The sequence below is a fragment of the Cnephaeus nilssonii genome, assembly GCF_951640355.1.
Source record: "Cnephaeus nilssonii genome assembly, chromosome: 6".
NCBI classification, from domain to species: domain Eukaryota; kingdom Metazoa; phylum Chordata; class Mammalia; order Chiroptera; family Vespertilionidae; genus Cnephaeus; species Cnephaeus nilssonii.
In genome coordinates this window covers 28141473-28164589 of record NC_137077.1, presented here as the reverse complement: position 1 = coordinate 28164589, position 23117 = coordinate 28141473, and the positions used below count along the sequence as shown (strand labels likewise).

Genomic DNA, 23117 nt, shown 5'->3' with positions numbered 1-23117 from the left:
GTGAGCCCAGTATTTCAAAAAATTAGAAACTAACATGTTTCAAAAAAATGGGTACTATCTTTGCAATCTTGACCAAATGGAGAGTCAACAGTACTAAAACTCTGAATGTATGGTTTAATAAAATAAGAAATATTCATATAATTTAAAGAGGAGGATTTAAACTTCAACCTTGAGGAATTAAGTGCTTATTTTGACTACATTCTATAAATCTGGTAATTTTCAACAATACATTTTATTGCTCTGAATCACAGACATTCTCATGTGAACATTCAGTGCCACCTCCAAACTCATTAGCTTTAATTCTGCATCTTTCTTTGTCACTTGAAAAAGCATATTGGGAGGTAAGAAAATATGATATATGTTATTGCAGGGCTAACTGTTATTTAGTTCTAATTTACAAGGTAAAATTATATTATTGGAAAAGTTTGGATCTTTATTATTCACAAATTATATAAAATACCTCTGGACCCATATGTCAAAATACGAAGACTGTTAAAACTGGTGCTTTAGATGGGGTTCAAGGTATCTTTCCCCACTTGAAACCTTCTCCTCAGATGAGGCACTCTGAAATGTATCAGTGCCACAGGAAGAGGTTGCTATTAATATTTGAGAGGATTGATTTTTGTGTGTGTGCGTGAGAAGAATGAATGGAGTAAAGTGTTTTGCTCTATGTATTTCTTTTTTAAAAATATTTTATTGGTTTCAGAGAGGAAGGGAGAGGGAGAGAGAGAGAGAGAGATAGAAGCATCAATGATGAGAGAGAATTATTGATTGGCTGCCTCCTGCACACCCCGCACTGGGGATCAAGCCTGCAACCCGGGCATTTGCCCTGGACCAGAATCAAATCTGGGACCCTTCAGTCCACAGGCCAACTCTCTATCCACTGAACCAAACCAGCTAGGGCCTTTATATATATCTTTCTTATGTGCAATGGGGCTTGATTTTTACTATATCTATAATCACTGTGTGCTCCAACTTAGTGATTAGAATCATGGTTCTGGAAATGGACTTATTGACTGCAGTCTGGGCCCCCCAACTTGCCAACTATATGACTTTTGACAGGTATCTTAACTTTTTGGGGGGGTCAGTTTCCTAACCTGTTAAATGAGGATAAAGATGATACCTATCTCATATTTAAAACATTAAATAAAATAAACCATGCAATGTGAGGACAGTGCCTAAAATAGAGTAAGACAATAAATATTTGATACTATTTTTGTTTTCTATAAATTAAACATAAATATACAATATGTACTGATTGGACAAGATATCCCTAATGTACTATGATGTTTATGAAAGGGTGTTCAACTTTGACACTACTGATATTTGGGGCTAGTGTCAAATTTTTATTTTTAAATATATTTTTATTCATTTCAGAGAGGAAGGGAGAGGGAGAGAAAGATAGAAACATCAATGATGAGAGAGAATCATTGATTGGCGGCTTCCTGCACACCCCCTAATGGGGCTAGAGCCCATAACCCGGGCATATGCCCTGACCGGGAATTGAACGGTGACCTCTTGGTTCATAGGTCAATGCTCAACCACTGAGCACACCAGCCAGGGCTAGATAATTCTTTGACGTCTCTGTGATGGGGGCTGTTCTGCTACTGGCATCTAGTAGGTAGCATTCCAGGTGTTTTAACAGCATCCTAAAACACTTACTAGAATCCAGTTATACTATTCTCCCAGTTATGAAAACCAAAAATGTCTCCAGACAGTGCTAACTGTCATCTGGGGGGCAAAACTGACTCCAATTGAGAAGTACCAATGTAGATGATTCCCCCAAAGAAATCTCTAATTCATTCTTAGCATCCCAGCATAGTGACCTGTGAATGTTTCCTCCTGAATGTCTTGATACTCTTATATAAGCTCTAGCCAAAATCTATTTTCTATTCTTCCCCACCACTCCAAAGCAGATTTTTTTCCAACTTGTTAAAATTGTATTAAAGGATATTATTTCTCTTTCCTGGGGCTTCCCTTTGATTTTCAAATCCAAATATGTATCAAGATCAATATCTTCCCTTTGTGCCCCAGTTCACCTGCCACCACAGACCTTTACTCCCTAACTTATTATAACTGGACTAGGGACCCGGTGCACAAAATTTGTGCACGGGGGTGGTGTCCCTAAGCCCAGCCTACATCCTCTCCAATCTGGGAACCCTTGAGGGATGTCTGACCTCCCATTTAGGCCTGATCCCCATGTGGGATCAGGCCTAAATGGGCGGTCAGACATCCCTCTCACAATCCAGGACTGTTGGCTCCCAACTGCTCGCCTGCCTCTGCCAATTGCCCCTAATCGCTTCTGCCTGCCAGCCTGATCACCCCCTAACCACTCCCCTGCCAGCCTGATCGACACCTAACAGCTCCATGGCCAGCCCAATTGCCCCTAACTGCCCTCCCATGCCGGCCTGCGCCCCCCCCCCAACTGCCCTCCCATGCAGGTCTGGTCCCCCCAACTGCCCTCCCCTGCTGGCCTGGTCCCCCCCAACAGCCCTCCCCTGCTGGCCTGGTCCCCCCAAACAGCCCTCCCCTGCAAGCCTGGTCCCCTCCAACTGCCCTCCCCTGCAGGCCTGGTCCCTCCCAACTGTCCTCCCCTGCAGGCCTGGTCCCCCCCAACTGTCCTCCCCTGCTGGCCTGGTCTCCCCCAACTGCCCTCCTCTGCCAGCCCAGTCACCCCTAACTGCCCTACCTGCTTGCCTGATCACCCATAACTGCCCTCCCCTGCAGGCCATCTTGTGGTAGCCATCTTGTGTCCACATGGGGGCAGCCATTTTTGACCACATGTGGGCAGCCATATTTGTCTTGGAGTGATGGTCAATTTGCATATTACTCTTTTATTAGATAGGATTTTAAATACTTTTGATACCCTAGTTTTCCTTCATTCATTTTGTTCATCACTGTTGCCTTTGACCTTCCTGTAAAGCTGCTTTGATCATGTCACTTTTCTTCTCAAAACAATCAAGGATTCACAACTGTTTGAAGAATAAACTCCCAAATACAGATGAAAAATCTTTTGTGTATGAACCTTTCCCAAGCATTTAACAACTCAAGGTTTTGGCTTCTATTTCCAAGTTAGCATCCTTGATAATATTCTTGAATATCCTGAAGTTTATAGAATAATAGAACAGAGCAGGTTTCAATTAAAGACATAAGTGCATTAGATCTGAGCAGTGGGATTAGTGTGTCATTAGCAGATTTAAATGCAGGCATTGATTTCTCAAGTCTCTGAGAGAATCTTTTTCCAAAGCAGCTGTCCTATCAACACTATTTCCCCCCCTCTTTTTACTGGTACCATATTCTGTTCCTTAAAGATTTTAGATAATTCATTTTAAAAATCACTAGCTATCTCCTCATTGATACTTCTTATCTCTTCCTTTACTGTTATGTTTATGTAAATTAAATTTTACTCTAAAGTGATTAAATAACCCCCACTTGTCTAAATGTCTCACCCTACGATTTTTTACTGTTGCTGTTTTAGACCTTCACAAGACTTAACACTTTGATTTCAAGAGTCATAAGGCTTAGGGGTACAGAGTTCTTAGTTTGACCTTCAGTCCAGTGGTCTGCAAACTCATTAGTCAACAGAGCGGCAAACCGCAGCTCGCGAGCCGCATGTGCCTCACGAGCCGCTGTTTGCCGACCACTGGTCTAAACAATGAGAAGTTGCTGTGTCACTCAGAGGACTTTCTTACTCATGGTGGATTGAAGTCAAGCAACACTGCTACTTTCTTCCAGAACTCTGGCTAGTATTTTTACTGTGCTCAGAAGAGAGTGTAAGGTCCTGAAAACTTTATTTCATTGTTCACAATAACTTTAAATTCTATATGTTCTAGATTTTATGTTAAAATATTTATCATTTTATACGTTTGAAGCATAGTTATATGTGTGTTATCTTCCTTATGAGATTAGGAATTCTTGCCTCCCTCCCCCACATTTCTCTTGAACTTTGCCCCATTGGTTACCTTCTACTCTAATCCCACCCTCAGTGAATGAAAGCATGTTGAAAACATGGTTAATTTATCAAAATAGGGAAAAATAAAAGTAAACAGTAGCATGTTGGTATAAAAATAAAACCCTATATGAACTTTATTTAGAAAGCAAATAAAACCATCTCACATTGTAAGGTATGTCAGCAACCCTTCAGTATTTTTATATGAATGTCTGAGGAAGATACTTTTTCATACATAGTAATAATAATAGCTACCACATAATGAATATATACTTAATTTAAAACACTCCCTTTAAATATTGCTTGGGCTAGTATTACTATCTTTATTTTATTGAAAAGGTTTTTCCTATAAGACCTCTATGCTCTTCACCACTACCTTATATTGACTCTACAAAAAGATGCTAAAGGAAACTGTCAGATTCAGATTGAAAACCCTTCTAGATCAAATTTTATCAGGAATGTGATAAAGATACTGGTTTAAAAATAACAGACACTTTGGAAATTTCTATAGATTAATTCAAAACTTAATTGCATATATGTTATCTTTTTTTTTTTAATTCTCACCTGAAGATATTTTTTTCCCCACTGATTTTTAGAGAGAGTGGAAGAGAGAGGGAAAGACAGAGATAAACATCAATGTGAGAGAAACACATCGATTGGTTGATTGGTTGCCTCCTGCACGCAACCGTCCAGGGCCATGGCCTGCAACTGTGGTATGTGCCCTTGATCAAAATTGAACCTGGGACCCTTTAGTCTACAGACCGACGCTCTATTCACTGAGCCAAACCAGGTAGGGCAGGTTATCTTTTTGATGAATAATTTATGAGAATTTTCCATCAAAAATTTTTTTTAAACTTAAAAGTTTCTAGTCATAGGATTATATAAGCTTTGGTAGAAATCAACTAATGATGATTAAAATATGATATACTATAAAAAGCTAAGGTCTATGCCAGAAACAAAACAACACAATAAAAAACATTTTCCTCTTCTGTGTGCCTGCCAAATTGTAATTTCTAAACTCAGACTTTCCATCATGAAGAGGGTTTTTTAAAAATAAAATGCCAATGTACGATAAAAGTACAGATATAAAATAAAAGTCCTTGTGATACATGGTTTGTTGTGTGCTTTCGTTAAATAAATCTTATCTTTCTGTATGTGTTAGTTAATATAGAGTGGGATGATTTTAAGTCCTCATGAATTAAATTGGGGTGGTTTTCTGCTTTATTTCACACCAATTTAAGTCTTTAACAGAACTCTTGTCCTCAATAGGTGGTTTCTAATAATTTTAAATAATCAATTTAAAAATCAAAATACCACATGTCTAGCACTTTGGATGGCAGCAAGAAGACATGGAAAAGTAACTGAAATAGTTTCTGCCCTCAAAGAACTAACAAACATATTTTCATGATCATCTTGACCAGTGGTCGGCAAACTGCGGCTCACGAGCCACATGCGGCTCTTTGGCCCCTGGAGTTTTTAGCAAAGGCCAGCTTTGGAGTACCCTAATTAAGTTAATAACAATGTACCTACCTATATAGTTTAAGTTTTAAAAATTAAAGAAATTTCAATCGTTGTACTGTTGATATTTGGCTCTGTTGACTAATGAGTTTGCCGGCCACTAATCTTGACATATGTAAATCATCTTGATATATATATATATATATATATATATATATATATATATATGAGTTTGCCGACCACTAATCTTGACATATGTAAATCATCTTGATATATATATATATATATATATATATATATATATATATATACTTGATACAGTTAATGACTAGACAGAAATCAGTATAGTAGCTAGAATTCCATTTCTGACTCAACACATACACATTGAATGGCTTCTAATTAGAATTCTAACTAGAGCTCCAGACTTGGTTATTAAGTATCTTGTGAAATTTGGTAAGTGTTTCTATTTCTTAGCCTTAACAGCATGTAAGAAGTAAGGCTTTAAACCTCATTTATTTTTTTACAATCTATTCAATAGGCAATCTGAAGAGTTGTTTATGAGTTAGCTGGTAATTAAAGTTTTTCACAATTGCACTGAACTGCTTTAAATGATTTCAAATCTACTAACTCACCTTCTATCCCCAAGTGCTGAGAAAATTGTACAAATAAGAGAGACAGAATATGTTTTGTTAGTCATTACTGAGGAATTGCAAATAACAGATGATATACCGAAAGATTCGATGTTATCCTTGATATTAGGGGAAGAAAATAGATTGCAAAAAAGCAGAAACTAGTAATTCAGAATTAAAATATATGAGTTTTATGTGCCTCGAATATTTGCCTTGATCTTTTCCTTCTAACCAGGGATATCATGATTTAAATAAAGATATAGATATATGATGTACACGTTTCAATAACCTGAGTGTGAGGGCCAATATGCTGGATCAGGTAATCAGGACTGAGTTATGAGGGCCTGGAATGATAAAATGTATCTAACAAGTTTAAAAACAATTGACAAACCTAAAACAATAAAACACAAAGAAGATAAAACTTGTGGAAAAAAACAACACACATTGCCAAGTTCTTCTTTTGTGTCTGGAAAACTGACTCTGCAAATCCAGAATATTAAAAACTTGGCTTACCTATAGCGCTTGGGAAAACTTTTAAAAAAGTTATATATAATTATAGGTTCAATATATCCATGTGCCAGAGATTGCTAGCTACAACCTACAGTACAGTTTATCTATCTATCTATCATCTATCTATCTATCTATCTATCTATCTATCTATCTATCTATCATCTATCTATTATCTATCTATCTATCTATCTATCTATCTATCTATCATCTATCATCTATCTATCTCCTATCTATCATATGCACAAAAAACTTACTTTAATATAAAGAGAAAAAAGGTTAAAAGTAAAGGAATGAAAGTGGTATACCATGCTAACATTAATCAAAGAAAAATTGGATTATTTATATAAATATCCAACAAAGTATATTTAAGAGCAAAGCTACTGCCATGAATAGAAAGGTTCATTTTATAACAGTAAAAGGGCCAATTAATCAAGAGTACATAATAATTTTAAATGTTCACACAATATTATAGAAATTCACAATTATAGTCGAATATCTTTAACACCCCAAATCTGTAGGACTAGCATACAATAAATTGTAAGGCTATAAAAGATTTGACAAACATAATCAGCCAACATGACCTAATTGACACCCATAGGACACTCCACTTCCCCTAAATTGAAACTACAGGATGAACCAAGATAATAAAAGTTTCAAAAGTTGAGATAAGGCAGTGAATATCACATGGATGTACATTAAATGTAATGCTAGAGGCCAAAGGGGGGAAAGAATCATCAGGAGCAAGAGTGACCCGGGAACTTCAGAGAGGATGAGAGGTTTAAGCTGAGCCTGAAAGTTGAGTTGCATGTAGAAGGTAAATGGAAGGTAAGTAGAAGTATGACATAGTCAGCTAGAATAACATGTGTTTGAGAGGGGGATATAAAAGGCAGGCTACAGGTAGATTGTGTAGTACCTTAAATATTAAGCTAAGGACTTCGAAATTTAAAAAGAGCCTTAAAATTTATTTTTTATAAATTAGATGAAAATTTTGATGAAAATAAAGCTTTAGGATGTCTTATGCAGGATTAAATAATAAAAGTAGAAAATAAGAGAAGGAATATCATAGCAACCAATAAAAAGAATTCATAGACAAATTAATAGAGAATATAGAATTTTGACAATAATAACAATTAAATGAAAATAAAGGGAGTAATGATGAAATAAGTCTCAGTATAGAAAATAATGGCCTTTTGGCGAAGGTCAAGTGCAGAAAATAATTATAGAAAAGTTTTGACTCGGGGTTGTTGAGGATAATGCAGCAAGTTTTGAAATAAGGAATAGTTCAGAGTGAGACTGGCTTCAGTGTAAAGTAGCAGACTACAATTTAGAATTGTTGAGTTTGAGAAGATAGCAAGATATGAGAGTGTGAATGGTCACCAGGGAATTGGGAATATTTAATTTGAGTTCAAAGAATTACGGAAAGTAGAGATATAAATTTAGAGTAATTCATATAATCTTTGAAGTCTCAAGACAGAATGAAATTTATAGGAAATTAGTTTGAAGAGTTAAAGTCCTGAATACTAGAAAAAAGCTTCAAGTTTAAGGGCTAAGTGTGAAGCCAAAATTTATTAAGTCACTATGTACTTTATCCCATTTAAATTTGTAAGAACTAAGGAAGCCTCCTGTCAAGGAGGTTTAGAAAATATATAGATGGTGAAGTTTCATGGAGATCCCGAGAGTTGAAAAGTTCAAGAAAAAAGGACTAAAGATGTTGGCTCTTGGTAAAAGACCAAGTATCATAATCATATCAATAATCATATGTTTATAGGACAATTTAAGAAATAATTTGTAATCTTTGAGAGGCAATGTTTCCTTGGTAAAACAAAAACAAAACACAAAACACAACAAAATATCCATATCTGGGCTGGATATGCTTCACTACCACACTGCTTTGCATCATATTCTTTTTTTTTATTTTTTGAATCATATTCTTTGAAATGAGAAATAAATATCATAATGGGCTCACTCTGGAAGAACAATTTTTTTAAATTCATAGAATATATGCCAAATACAATTGATGGGATAATTGTTATTGCCCTTGAAAATCACCGTTTAGCAATAAATAAATATTTATTTAGATTGAAGTGCATCTAGGCTGGAACAATAATTGAAAAGAATTGGGATAGAAAATTTAGCCAAGTTAGTTTTAAAAGGAAACACAAAACATTGTTGTTTTGATATGTCAAAATTCATATATTGCCATCATTGGGGCTTAATCTTCATCAAATCTAAGTTGTATCTCTGTTCTACTTCAACAGGCACCACAATTGACTTGGTGCCAAATCCAGAACCCACACTGCCTGGAGAGTACCATTTGTGGAGTAAAGAGCCATTTGGTAAATGTTTCTACAAGTATGGTTCATGGACCACTTGCATCCTAGAGATTTCTGGAATGCTCATATTTGGGAGCAGGATAGAGGAAAACAAGTCTAGATGAAAAAGAGTAGAGGAACTCCTGAGGTCAGAAGATACCTGTAAAACACACACGCAGACATACCAATCCACATTTACAGTATCAAAATCACTGAAAGTTGTTTTAAAAAAAAGAACTTATATTTTAAAAACAGTAACTAACCCTTGGCTATACATATACAGTAAAATTTTAAGAAATTTTCTAAGTAAGAAATGAAATGTAATAAACTTTTATTATGTGTGTGTGTTTAGCCTGAGGTTCTATGGTTGTGTTTCACTCTACTTTTCCTTCTCTCTCTCCTGTTAATTTCGTAAAGTAACTGTTTTCTCCCATTTTGTGTCTTATGGAAGATTTAACAGCATCCAATTTGAAGTGTTTTCTTTTTTCCTTGACACCACTTGCTCTTCATTTAAAATAACGTACTCTTTTGTTACAGAGTAAGAGATTCTAATAGTGTGAGCATTTTCAATACCAGAAGAGAGTCTTGTATCCTTATTGATTACTTTTAGAGCCTTCTGGAACAGGTAGAAGAAAACAGTCTAGAATTAACGCAGACTGGGAGAGAGAATAGGAGAGACATTGCCAGCAGTGTAATGCAGAGACAGACATGGTGTGCGAGTCCATGGGAGAGAGCATTTCACTAGTAAAGTAGGCTACATGGGAAAATACTAGAGGGATTTAAAAATGCAAATCTAAATGATTTTTATATTCTGTTACATAAATGAAAATATTAGTTTAAAAAATCTTGACCAAGCTTCTAAATAACTGCATTACTTTGTCAGCCTTTGTTTACCGGAATAAATCATATTTTGCTGCTTTGAAAGGAAAAACATTTCAGCAATCTTGTTTCAGCTTGTGATCTTGCAGGAGGGAAGTAATTCTTAGAGCAAAGCTTCAAAGATTTCATATAAGATAAACAATTCTTTTCATCAAACAATATTAAATGCGACAAAACTGCAGGCTTAATGCTTCATTTTAATATTAAAATAAAATCAAGCACAACTCTTTAGTCTGATTACTTTGGTATGTGAAAATACTAAAGGCTCATAAAATAAATAACAATTAGTTAAAACTTGAAATGAGTAAAGAAATATGTTGAGAAGTTATAGATTTTTCTGTCATTTTAACATTATAATGTTATCTCTATCTTCAGATAAGTAGAAGGAATGAGCTGTGAAAAATGCAAAGCATAAGAACTTTTGTGGTGATTTTTGGAAGGTGAGAAAGATCTTGGTTTTAGCCCTCATTCACATCAGAAGTAATTTGACATTCTTTCTTTTAACCAAGTATTCATTGAGCACCTACGATGTCCTTGGCACTGTTTTAGCCCCTGAGACTACTGTGTGATACAGGGCAGTGGAAAAAGTAAAGTAAGAAAGGAGGTTTGGAAGTGGCAAGAAAGAGGGTGGTTTTGCAGTTTTACCTACGGGAGTGAGTCCTCACTCATCAAAAAGGTGACAGTCAAGTCTCATCATCCAGGGCCCATGAAACTGAGCCATGGAGAATTTGAGTCATGAGCCCGGGGAAGAGCATTCCAGATAAACTGAGTAGGAGGAACAATTATCCTAGGGCAAAAACGTATTTGCAATATTCAAGGAAGAGCAAGGAAGTCACTGAAGATGAAGTGGAGTGATTGAAGGTGTCTGTAGTAGATGAGGTTGGAGAGGTCAAGGGGCCAGATTGATAGCCTTACAGATCATCCTATCTAATAAAGAGGGAATATGCTAATTGACCCTCATGCTGTCACAAAGATGGTGGCACCCACAGCCAATAAGGAAGGAATATGCTAATTGACTGCCCCACCCTCAAAGATGGCAACACCCACAGCCACAAGATGGTGGCGCCTAGTCCCCTCAGCCCCGCCGGGGCGGCAGGCACGTGGCAAGGAGTCCCCCAATCCCCTCAGCCCCCCAGCCACCCAGGGCTGGCCTGAGGCACAGGCAAGCCTTAGTTGGTGGCTTCCCAGCTGATGCTTGAGGTGCAGTCAAGCCTCGGATGGTGGCTGCCCAGCTGCCCAGGACCGCCCGAGGCTCAGGTAACCAGGGCTGGCCGAGGCTTATGCTGCTGGCAGTGGCAGCAGCAGAGGTGTGATGGGGGCGTCACCTTCCCCTGATCGCTGGGTCACCTCCTGCCCCTGAGGGTTCCCAGACTGTGAGAGGGGGCAGGCCAGGCTGAGTGACCCCGCTCCAGTGCATGAATTTTCATGCCCTGGGTCTCTAGTTATTAATAAGTACTTTGTCTTTCATGGTATGTGATATGAGACTACTTCCCCAAAACAATATGAAAAGAGAAATGGCAGGATTTGATTTATTTACAAACAAGGGCAGGCAGAGAGAGACCTGGTAAGAGATTACAGCAGTAATTGGGTTGAGGGAAAATGGTGGTAGCAGTGGGCATGAAAAGTGGTGAGATTCTGGATTTATTTTGAATGCAGAGCTGACATCATTTGCTCACAAATTGAATGTTGTTTATGAAAGAAGACAAAATGACTAAAGATTTTAACCTGAGCAACTAGTAGGATGAAGATGCTATTTACTGAGATAAGAAAGATTGCAAAGGAAGCAAGGTTAGAAGGAAAATGATAGTAAGTTTTATTTGGTGTATGTTAAGTTTGTGATGCCTATTGAATTTCTATTATAGTTGTTGAGTAATCAGTTGTACATACAACTCTGGATTTTAGGGAGATATTCAAGCTGGAGTTATAAATACAGAAGAGAAAGACATGTGGATGGTATTTAAAGCCACAAGGCTGAAGATAGAAAAGAGAGAGGTCTAGAAATAAATATCAGGGCAATGATAAGAGACTGGGGAGAAGAGAGGAACCAGCAGGCACTGAGGACTCAGTCAGAGGGCATTGACAATGTATAGGTTCTAATGGCCCTAAGTGTTTGTTTGCTTTTACTTTTTGTGGGATTCATCTGATCATTTTCCATTTACTCATAACTTGATCTGAATCTTAAACTCTTGCTCACTCTCTCTCCTCCCTTCATGCCTGTATTACGTTCGTTTTGAATATATGTATTGGTAGTGCAGCTTCATCTGAGCGTAAAATGCCTTTTTGAAAACTGTTAAATGTAATTTGGGGATTCATCTGGTGAATAAAATAGGTGACCAAGTTGGCTAATATTGCTTTTGATCAAATATTAGGCATGACTATTCAGTGACACCACCAAGTTTGCTGTGGTTTCCCTGCCAGCTCTGAAAGGAATGTCAATAGGCATATTCTAAAATGTTTTGAGCAATGACAACATTACTGAAATAAAAATTTAGCTTCCAAGAAGACTATTTTCAATTAATAATTATATGTCATATACACATATGAGTTCTGTTAAGTCAATTAACATGATTTCTCAATACTCTGTTATTTCACCGTATGTATTTATACAGATTCTTAGGTAAATCTTCATTTCCTAGCCTAAAAAGTTATTAAACAACTGCTATTCTCATTTAAGATCATTATCATATCAAAAGTAATTGAAAATAATTTATTTATTTATTATTTTAATGGCTAAAAGTTCTACAAAAACGTAACTCATTTAATCATATTGGTTCAGCTCTTATAAAAAAATGCTGATTATAAACACCACAGATTTACAAACAAACATCCTTGGATATCTGGCTAATATTAAGTTTGTAACAGATGTATCCCGTGCAAATTATGCCAACTATTTGTTCACTGAAAAAATATTTATTAAGTTCTAGCGTGTTCCAGATGCATGTCATGTTGAGAAGGGTTTGCCCCTTTAAATCCTTCCCAAGTGTGCATCCCAAGAGATTTATACTAATAAAGGAGAAAGCCAAGATAGTGCTACTTTCTCTACACCTGTGGAATCTCCTGGGGAGTTTCACCACGTGGAGAACCCATTTTGATGAGACTAGAGAAAAACCAGAGAAGTTGGCGAGGCTTAGAGTTACCCTTTCCTGTTCACTGCTCCCAGACTAAGATCCTTAATAACCTACCCCATGCGATAGAAAGCTCCCTTTCTTGCTTAATGACATGGCCCAAATGTTGCTCTTGCCTCTGACTTGATCCAGCCTTAGGGATAGTGGGGTGTAACAGACATACCGGCTTTTTAGTTTTCTTTAGAGGCTAACTACAGTTATAAGTTCTGGGGTTGCAAAGATGGGGGTCCTGTCCTCAAACAATTTATTGCTTTTTGAGGAAAAAGCAATATCTGTGAGCAATTACATCAGAATCTGATAATTGTTGTGATGGTGAAAACTCAAGCTACAGTGGGAATTTGCAAGGAAACTGTAAGATAAGACATCCTGGCTTCCCAGACAAGGTACTGGCACTACCCAAAGAGATGAGTCAGTTCTCCGGCAAGCTCAACATGATGGGATAGATGTCAGTTCTTGGGACTGAGCTGTTTTTCCTTTAGCTCTTAGTACTCCAACTTGTTCCGCTTTCTCAAAGCTTTTTCACTAACGTTTTCTGACACTTCATTTGGAATAAAATCTGATTTTCATTCTAGGACTTTCCCTGTGAAATATTTTATAGTCCTCTAGGATCACAGTCAGACTGAGAAGAACATTGTAATTGGTTCATTGTTCCTCCCTTAAACTTGGTGGCTGGCCCCATTTCTCTCACTAATATTGACATTAATTGCTCAACAGAGGCAAGTAATTTTTAAATATAGGTTTCCATGTTTCTCATTAGATATGACAAACTTACGATGTTTTTCATGTGTTTCACTAGGATAGTTAGCTTCACATCTTCATATGTGATGACTAACTGCACCTTAGGCACCTTGTCAGGAAACGTCTCACCTGATAAAACAATAGAATATTAGTGGGTTAAAATGGAAAAGGCTCATCACAGGATAAATTAAACATTTAAAGACTAAAACAGGACTAATGGATAATATGCAAAAGAAACATTCTTCAAGTCATGCTGAAAACATAATACTTTTCAGGAAACTGGGTAGATTAAAGATGAAATTTGTATCTAATTTCCTGAACCAACTCTTCCTCCTTATATGCCATGGTTTTTCTTTTTGTTTGTTTGTTTATTTCTAAATTTTTCTTAAAAATCTTTTTTTTGTTGTTTTAAGAGAGGAAGGAAGAGTAAGAGAGAGAGAGAGAGAAACATCAATGATGAGAGAGAATCATTGATTGGCTACCTCCTGCACGCCCCACACTGGGGGTCGAGTCCGCAACCCAGGCATGTGTCTTGACCGGGAATTGAACCATGACCTCCTGGTTCATAGGTTGAAGCGCAACCACTGAGCCACACCTGCTGGGCCATGTTTTGTTTTGATTGATACCATTATTTTCCTAATTGTTTAAACTTGAAACTTCAGTGTCATTTCTGGCTCCAGTTTTCTCCTCAATGCTAAGTACAATGAGCTCTGATAATTAGAAAGTATAGAGGTTGATAGTGTTGGTATTAGAAGTCAGTGAATCTGGGGTTCGGGTCCCAACACTATACTTAGACTATCTTCATGAATAAATTAACCCACTTCTGTAAAATGGAGATGATAGTTACATACTTCAGAGGGTTAAGATGATTAACTGATAAAATTCAAAAGTTTTCACAATATAATCTCTCATTAAATGTCTATGCTTACTAATAGTCTTTCACCATATATTTACAGTTATCTCTTCCTTTTTAGTTCCACAACTTCTAGTTCAGACTCATATGGATCTTTTGCCAAACTTCTAGAACATTCTCTTCTCCTCCTCTAGACACCAGATCTATTTGTACACAGATACCAGTATAATCTTTCTATGGAAACTTTTATAAAACTATTTTTTTTGATCAAAGTACTGTTCATAGCTTTCCATTGCTTATGGAAAATTCTAAATTTCTCAGCCTTGTATTGTAGTTTCTTCTTGAATCCATTTTAGTCCCCATGATGATTATTCCATACTGTAGTCTCTGTGTTCAGTTCTATAAAGTCTCTGTTCTGTTTTCTTCCAGTCATTACTCATACTACTCCCCTTTTTTTGAGGTGGTCTCTTTCACCACATTTGGCTATTGAACATTTGCTTTTCTATAAGACCTATTTAAAATGCAAAATAGTTTCTGTGGTCACCTCCTTATGAACCCTCTTAGATCAGCCTATCACTTAATATTTATATCGTAGTTACCTTACATGTCTCAATTTGCTTTGTGGATTACAATTTCCCTCAGGGCTTACATTTTTTTCTTACATCTCCAAGAGATATATAAATCAGTACTTGACCCATAATGTCACAAAAATTTATTTAATAACAAAGGTAATCTCATTTTCACTTTCAAGTTATATCATTCCATTATTAATATGAGGGCTTTAGTTTTTTAATTAAAAATTTCCAGTTTATAGCCCAAGGGTTAAGCATAATTTACAGTTTTTATAGTATTCCCCTTGATAATCTCTGATAGTATGTTTCCTGAAGGAATTTAGAAAGAAGAAATTTATGAATAACAAGGAAGTGGCAGTGTTCTGTTGTGGGCTCATTGTGGTCCACAGTGAATTTTCTGATAGCCAATTTTAGTCTCTAATCCTTTCTCACATTTGAAAATTAAACCTCAACTGTATGTTTCCTCTTCCAAAGCCTTTTACATGCTCATTAGAATAGTTTACACATTGTAAGGAGGTAATATAAATTACTTTTATTAATGTGAATTATTGACATTGAAGTAATTGGAATTGGCATTGAGTGTTTCTTACAACTGAAGTGGTAATTACATAAATATCACAAAAACTTTCTCCCTTAAAAAACTTGATTACAATGATTGAGAGGCTTTGTTAGTTGCAGAAATATAAAATAAATCTGAGTGTAGTAGTGAATTTGAATTTTGTAGATAAATTGAATTTTGTAATAAAAATATAGAGTGTTGAACTTTTGGTATGAGCATGCTAAAATGCTGATAACTTTTTGATGTACAATTAAAATAGTTTTGAATTAAAGAGTGAAAAGATTATTAGATAGAAACTCAATGTGTTTAAGCTGAGGAGTTTTAATTCAAAGGTAGGAAATTAGCATAAATTTATGATTGAGTGTCTAAATGGTAACCAATTTAAGTAAACTGTTACTTGAACTGACTGGAGACGATATATCGAAGGCTAATGTGTAACCAGAGTGTCCATCAAAAGCATGCCAGAGTTCAGAATCCAGTGAAAATTCAGGCCCAGTAAACAATGCAGTAATAGTAGAGATACTTAGTATTTCTAGAATTCTTACTGTGAGCCAAACATCGGGCTAAGAACTTTAAGTACATGAACTCACTAAATCCTCACAGCAATTCTATAAAGCTTGGTTACCTCCATTTTGCACATGAGGGAATTGAGGCATCAGGTCCAAGGTTGTGCAGACAACAAATGGTGCAGAGTCAAATGATCTCTAAAGCCTGTGTTTTTAAACATCATGCAATAAAGGGGCAGACAAGAGGGCAATACCCTAAGGGAAAAAGTTTTAATGAAAAATCCAGAGAGGGAGACTTTCGAGAATAACTTTATATGAATAAGAATATATTAGAATATTTTGATTTTTTTGTTTCCAGTTAGTCTGGGGGGATCTGGTCATACTTATCTAACCATTTATAGTAACACAAGAATTGTTAAAATATTACTGACCCTAAGGATGATTGTACTGAAATACTTGAATGCATGGCTCTACAGAAGTTAATACAGTGCTCATTATACATCATGTGTCCACTAATGCTAAAAATAGAATTTCAAAATTTAACTTTTTTCAGATGATAATATATCCACATGATGAAAAAATGAAAATGCATTTTAAAAGTATACAGTAAATAGTGTCCCTCCCATTTTTAACATCTGTCTACCCAGTTTCCCCACATATTTACCATTCTACACAAAGATCTTGGAAATGTTTTCATATCAATAATACTAATCTTAAATATTTTAAATAATATAGTTTCATATTATTCTATTATGTGAAATTACCATAATTCATTTAACCAGTTCTCCATCGATGGGCAGGTGGATTGTTTCCAGTTGTTAGAAGCCATGCTGAGGTGACTAGCCTTTCACGAGTGTCATTTTGTACCTTTGCACAAGTATCATCGGAGAAATTTCCAACAGGAGAATTTCTGGTCAAGGGTATTTGCATTTGTAATTTTAATAAATGTTGCAAATTGCCTTCCATAGAGGTCGTACCAATTTGCATTACCACCAACAGTGTACGAGAGTGCCTGCTGGTTTGTATCCAAGCTTGTTAATTAAATTGTTAAATTTTTGCCAATGTTAAAAATGGAATCAGAGTAATTTTAATTTGCATTTTTCTTATGAGTGAAGTTGAGGATCCTTTCATTTGGTTAAGAGTCACTTGCATTTTCTTTTATTTGGTGAATTATCTTTTTGTAATTTTCTGTTTGATTGTTCTTTTTCTTACCAATTTCTAGAAGATAGTTATAAGGTAATCAATCCCTTGCCTGTGATGAATTGCAAATATTTCACCCATTTTGCATTTAATTTGTATTTTTATGGATTATGCTATGGAATTATATATCACACAGAATTTTTATAGCTTCTGGATTTATAGTCACAGCTTTAACAGCTCATCTCAAGATTATAAAGGATTTTTTCCATGTTTTCTTTGTCACATATATGGTTTCATTATTTACATTTAAAATCTTCCATCCATTTGGCATTTGTCCTAGCATATGTAAGGAGTATGCTAACCCAAAAATATTTATTAAATTTACCCTTTCTGGTTTTGCCACATATTAAGTTCTGTAGTTGTGTATTTAACTCTATTTATCCACATTCTATTATGTTCCATTTATTCATCCATTTATGCACTAACACCACCACTCTGTTTAAATTGTTGATGCTTTGTAATGTGCTTTTAATATTTGGTAGGGTTAGTCTCACCCCTTTTCTCTCCTCCTGCTAAGTTTTCCTGGCTTTTGTTTATTTATGAACTGTAGAATTAGCTTATCTAGTTAAAAATATTTTAAAAAATTATATTTAAATTTAAATTAGAAATATTTAACATCTTTATGATGTTGAATCTTCCTATCCAAGAACGTGCTATGTCTTCCCATTTATTCAAGGCATCTTTCAAATCCTTCAGTGGTGTTTTTAAAGTTTTATTCATTTGGTCTTATACATTTTCTGTTACATTTCTTCCTTCCTTCTTTTCTTTCTTTCTTTCTTTTTTTTTTGTTTTTTGCTGCTATTATTGTGATATATATAATTTGTGATAGATTTTCAGTTGATTCTTATTTTTATAGGTACTTGATCATTTACTGGCAAACTATTAATTTTGTCTTCTCCTTGCTAAAGTTTATGCTTTATTTTTCCATTTCATTTAGTCACTTCACAAATATTTATTGGGCTATTATGAAAAAAAGTACTGTTCTAGGTCTTTGGAACAGATTAGACAAAATTTCTCTTGGCATTTCTATAGTAGCAGGGGGAGATATAAAAAAGCAAGAAATATTATAAATAAAAACTTATAATATGCTGAATGTGATAAATGGTAAAAGAAAAGAAAAGAAAAAAGGTACTACCAAAAAAAGGAAGGTGCACTTTTAGATGGGATGATTAGGGTACTCCTCATTGACAAGGTAAATTTGAGCAAAGACCTGAAGGAGGTCAAGGAATGAGCCCCATTGTGTTTTGAGCACAATGTAATGTTATCATGAAGATCATGAGCATATGCCTTATTTTATAATTTAGTGTTTTATATTTATAATTTAAATGTTTTTATATCGTTTCTCTGTCCTGCCTGATGTAAGCTTTGGATAGACAAGATAGATACAGTTTCTCATGTTAAGGAATACCCCTTTATTTTTATCTCAGTGTTTTGTCTGGAAAGTTTATTGAAATTTATCAAATGCCTTTTTAGTGTCTTTAACATAACCATATGCTTTTGTCCTTAATCTATTAACATGATAACATGAATTATATACTAAGTATAATAACCTATATTGAACTGTTCTTGCATTTCTGGTAAAAATAAATTATATTCCTTTAGTGCTATTGAATTATTTTGGCTAACATTTAATTTAGAATTTCTCAATGATATTCAGTGAGATTAGTCTGTGTTTTCTTTCTTTTTCTTCTTCTTCTTCTTCTTCTTCTTCTTCTTCTTCTTCTTCTTCTTCTTCTTCTTCTCCTACTTCCTCCTCTTATTTTTTTTTTTAAATCATTGTAATCTTTTAAGCTACTGGCTATCAGAGAAAGTAGCTAGAACATTAACCAGAGGGCCCTGCCAAGAACACTGCATGGCTTCAAGTTCCCTTTTAAATGAATAATTCAAATTGGAGGTAGTGATGTGAAGTAATGACTGAAAGCTCCTGTTTGCAATCAATTGTAATTATCTGTGGCATCTAAACATGTTCATTAGTTTATTCTTTTAACCTTGGCAACTGTTGTCTTTGACCATGTTCTACTCCATTACCTCTGCTATTTTTTCTATACTTTGACAAAAATCTATCTTCTGTGTGTCAGAGTTGTGTAGTGCTAGAGGATGAATAATTTTATTTTGTTATGGAGGTATTATTTGACATGGACTATATTAATCTGGGGAAAGTATAGAGGATAATGTCATTAGAGAGTTAAAGACCTATAAGATAAAATCCAGAAACATTCTGGTTAGTGTCTGGTATGCATCATATTTAATGTGATAATTTGTAAAAGATTTTTTCCAAGTGATATTTCAGGGGGATTCTAGTGGTTGGGAGGCATTGAATTTCTTGTGCCAGGGCATTTCCACATGAAATGGTTGAGTCTGGGAAGAGTAGCATGATTTTGGATTTTGGTTTCTTCTATCATGTTCTCTTAATAAGAACAACAAGCTACTTTGGTAGAGAATATCCATGTGTCTTCCATTGTTGTTCTTTCTATCATCAAACATTTACTTAGTAATTATTTATGGAACATCTATATAGTAGGCCCGACACTGTGTTAAGCCTTGAGGATACAATGGTGAGTCATACAAATGTGGATTATGCCTTTGTGGATATCTAGTCTACAAAATAGAAGTATAGAGCAAGGGCAATTGAAATGATATCTGGAAAATGCACTAAAGGATGGAGAAGGTGAAATAGGACTCAAATTGTCCAGGCAGAGAAAATTGCATCCGTAAGTATTTATATACTTAGTATATAAAAAGAGAAAAGAATCGATATGGGGAAGGACCTGATATTAGACTGGGAAGGGAAATTCTGCCTGGATTCTATCAAGAGGATTTTGGTCTTTATTCTAAGGGCAGGATCAGCTACCTACTTTGTGAGGCTCAGTGACATAAAAATGCAAAATAAAAATGTTGGGTCCCTTTTACAAAAATTATTAAGAATTTCAAGACAGTGATAGCAGAGTGTTAAAGCAAGTACAGGACAAGTTCTAAGCCCTGTGCCCTGTGTCACTGCACAGATTACAGGCCCATGACCTAGGCACTACCTAAGGGCCCTGGGAAACCAAAGAAAATTGTTAACCAAAGCAGAGAGATGATTGGGTAGGCACTTGAGATAAATACAAAAGTATTAAATTATTTTATTATCTACTAAGGCATGTTTAGTTAGTAAGGACAATGGATTATTACTATCTTTCAGACCCAGGATTATAGATTATTAATAATACTAGAGGCCCGGTGCATGAAAATTCATGCACTGGAGGGGGGGGGGTCCCTCAGCCTGGCCTGCCCCTCTCACAGTCCAGGAGCCCTCAGGGGTGGGAGGTGACTTGGTGATCGGGGGAAGGCGATGGCCCATCACACCTCTGCTGCTGCCACTGCTGGCAGTGCAAGCCTCGGCTGGCTCTGGTTACCTGAGCCTTGGGTGGCCCTCGGTGGCTGGGCAGCCACCATTTGAGGTTTGTCTGCGCCTCAGGCCATCATGGGCGGCTGGGCAGATGCCATCCAAAGCTTGCCTGTGCCTCAGGCCAGCCCTGGGTGGCTGGGGGGCTGAGGGGACTGGGAGCTGCCATCTTGTGGCTGTGGGTGCCACCATTTTGAGGGTCAGGCAGTTAATTAGCATATTCCCTCCTTATTGGCTGTGGTTGCCACCATCTTTGTGATGGTGTGAGGGTCAATTAGCATACTCCCACTTTATTAGATAGGATGATATTTATAGGTCATATGCCTACATACATAGGTACCCAGAATTCATTCTTTCAATTTATTAGTAGGGGTAGTAAAATGGTGAGGTCTGGGATTTTGCTTAAGATCATCCTATGTAAACAAATATTTTAATATACTTGAATAATTTTATCCTGTAATCATTTAAAAACATAAGCTCAAAGTTTCAACTGAAAGAATAGTGCTCAAAAAATACTGTGCATCTTGTTTAGAATAAGCTGATATCTTATAACAAAAGTGTTAATAATTTAGAAATATTAAAGGAAATAATTTTAAAAATATAAGGAACAACTTTCTGCTAATCCTTGTTTGTTGGAAAGATTTGCACATTTTGATAAGATAGTTCTGTTCTTTTTATTTATTTTATTTTATTTTTTTAAATTTCTTTATTGATTAAGGTGTCACATATTTGTCCTCATCCCCCCATTCCCATCCCACACCCCTCCCCATGGATGCCCCAACCCCCTGTTGAACTTAACCATTGGTTAGGCTCATATGCATGCACACAAGACCTTTGGTTGATCTCTCCCCCCTCCCCCCACCCTCCCCTATCCTCCCTCTGAGGCCCGATAGTCCGATCGATGCCTCCTTGTTTCTGGTTCTGTTCTTGTTCATCAGTCTATGTTGTTCATCATTTCCCCTAGATGAGCGAAATCATGTGTCACTAGAGATATACTTATAAGAATTGAATGTGCGACGAGCAATAATAGTTATGCTGACAGGCAAATGGATCAGTCTGTAGTGAGTTTCTTTCTGGACCAACAGTTCTTTTGAGACCCCAATATCAATGTCCACCAGTTCCTTATGAGTACATGTTGGCACTGACCCCTCAGCTCTGGATGGTGGACAAATGGTGGTAATGCAGGTCCGACTCCCTCTGGTTTGGTCTTGGCCGGACCCAGGGGCACGGCTTCACCCGGATCCAGGGGCCCCACGGCCTCACCCGGACCCGGGACCCAGCCTAACCCGGATCCAGGGGCACACGGCCTCGCCCAGACCCCAGGATTCAGCTTCACCTGGACCCAGGGGCGCATGGCCTCACCCGGACCCAGGGGCCCACGGCCTCACCCGGACCCGGGACAGTTCTGTTCTTTTTAGATAATAGGCTGCATTTCAGATGCAGCCTATTATCTAAAAAGATTGAGATTCTAATATTGTATTAATCATAACTGCCAGAGCAAATCATGAGTATTGTATAATGTAGTTAGAAATAAACAAACCAGAAATAATTATTAAAAAGCCATTTTAGTTTTTATGATAATAATCCTAATTTTTGTGGGTGCAGATATATTTCAGAATATGTTACAGAGAAAATAATACTATCAGCAACATTAAAAATTTGACAGTGATCCACAATTTAATTTTTCGAAGCATGGAGAGACAATTTTCTTTAAGCACTTTAGTGACAGAATAGAAGTCAACCTAGCACCTTTTAGAAGTCTGTCATCTCTAGAGCTCTGCAACCTTATGTTGTTTTTGAGTTTATAAATTTTGATTGTAAAAATAAAACCTCCCCAGTAATAGTGTTTTTAAAAAGAAGACATTTGTTAGATATTTGTAAATTATGACAATAAGAACAAGAAATATTATATATTGTGGGAACCATTATTTTTGGATATGTGCTATAAAATATGAGAAATTGCTTTATTTATTTACTATTGTATGTGATTTGGCTATATAAGAAAAATATCTTAGTGATGTCAAATGAGTAAAATAAAGGGGGATGAAAGAGGCACAATTTTCCTATATAAATTTAGGATTTTTGAGCACAGAGCAATGTATAGTGGGGATTACACTGAGTGGCCAGATTATTATGATCTCTGAATGCATAATAATCTGGGCCCCTCAGTGTATATCCATTATAGAAAAGGCTAATATGCAAATTGTCCCCTCAATCAGGAGTTCGACCAGCAGGCAGGCCAGCCAACCGCCCATGTCCCCTTCCTCTGGCCAGGCTGGCCGGATCCCACCCATGCACGAATTCATGCACCGGGCCTCTAATACACACACACACACACACACACACACACACACACACACACACACACTGAGTGGCCATATTATTATGCGTTTCAAAGATCATAATAATCTGGCCACTCAGTGTAGAGACCTTGGTTTAAAG

The 23117-nt window shown here is 36.4% G+C and overlaps 1 protein-coding gene across 1 annotated transcript in view; it reads right to left on the bottom strand.

The window, feature by feature from the left end:
- PIK3C2G (phosphatidylinositol-4-phosphate 3-kinase catalytic subunit type 2 gamma) overlaps positions 1–23117 on the bottom strand; it is a gene marked incomplete at both ends in the record, with an annotated part of 264212 nt that overhangs the window by 9421 nt on the left and 231674 nt on the right. Inside the window, one exon of the mRNA XM_079775257.1 lies at positions 13635–13729. Coding sequence (XP_079631383.1) covers positions 13635–13729 — 95 coding nt within the window. The remainder of the gene's footprint in view (positions 1–13634; positions 13730–23117) is intronic.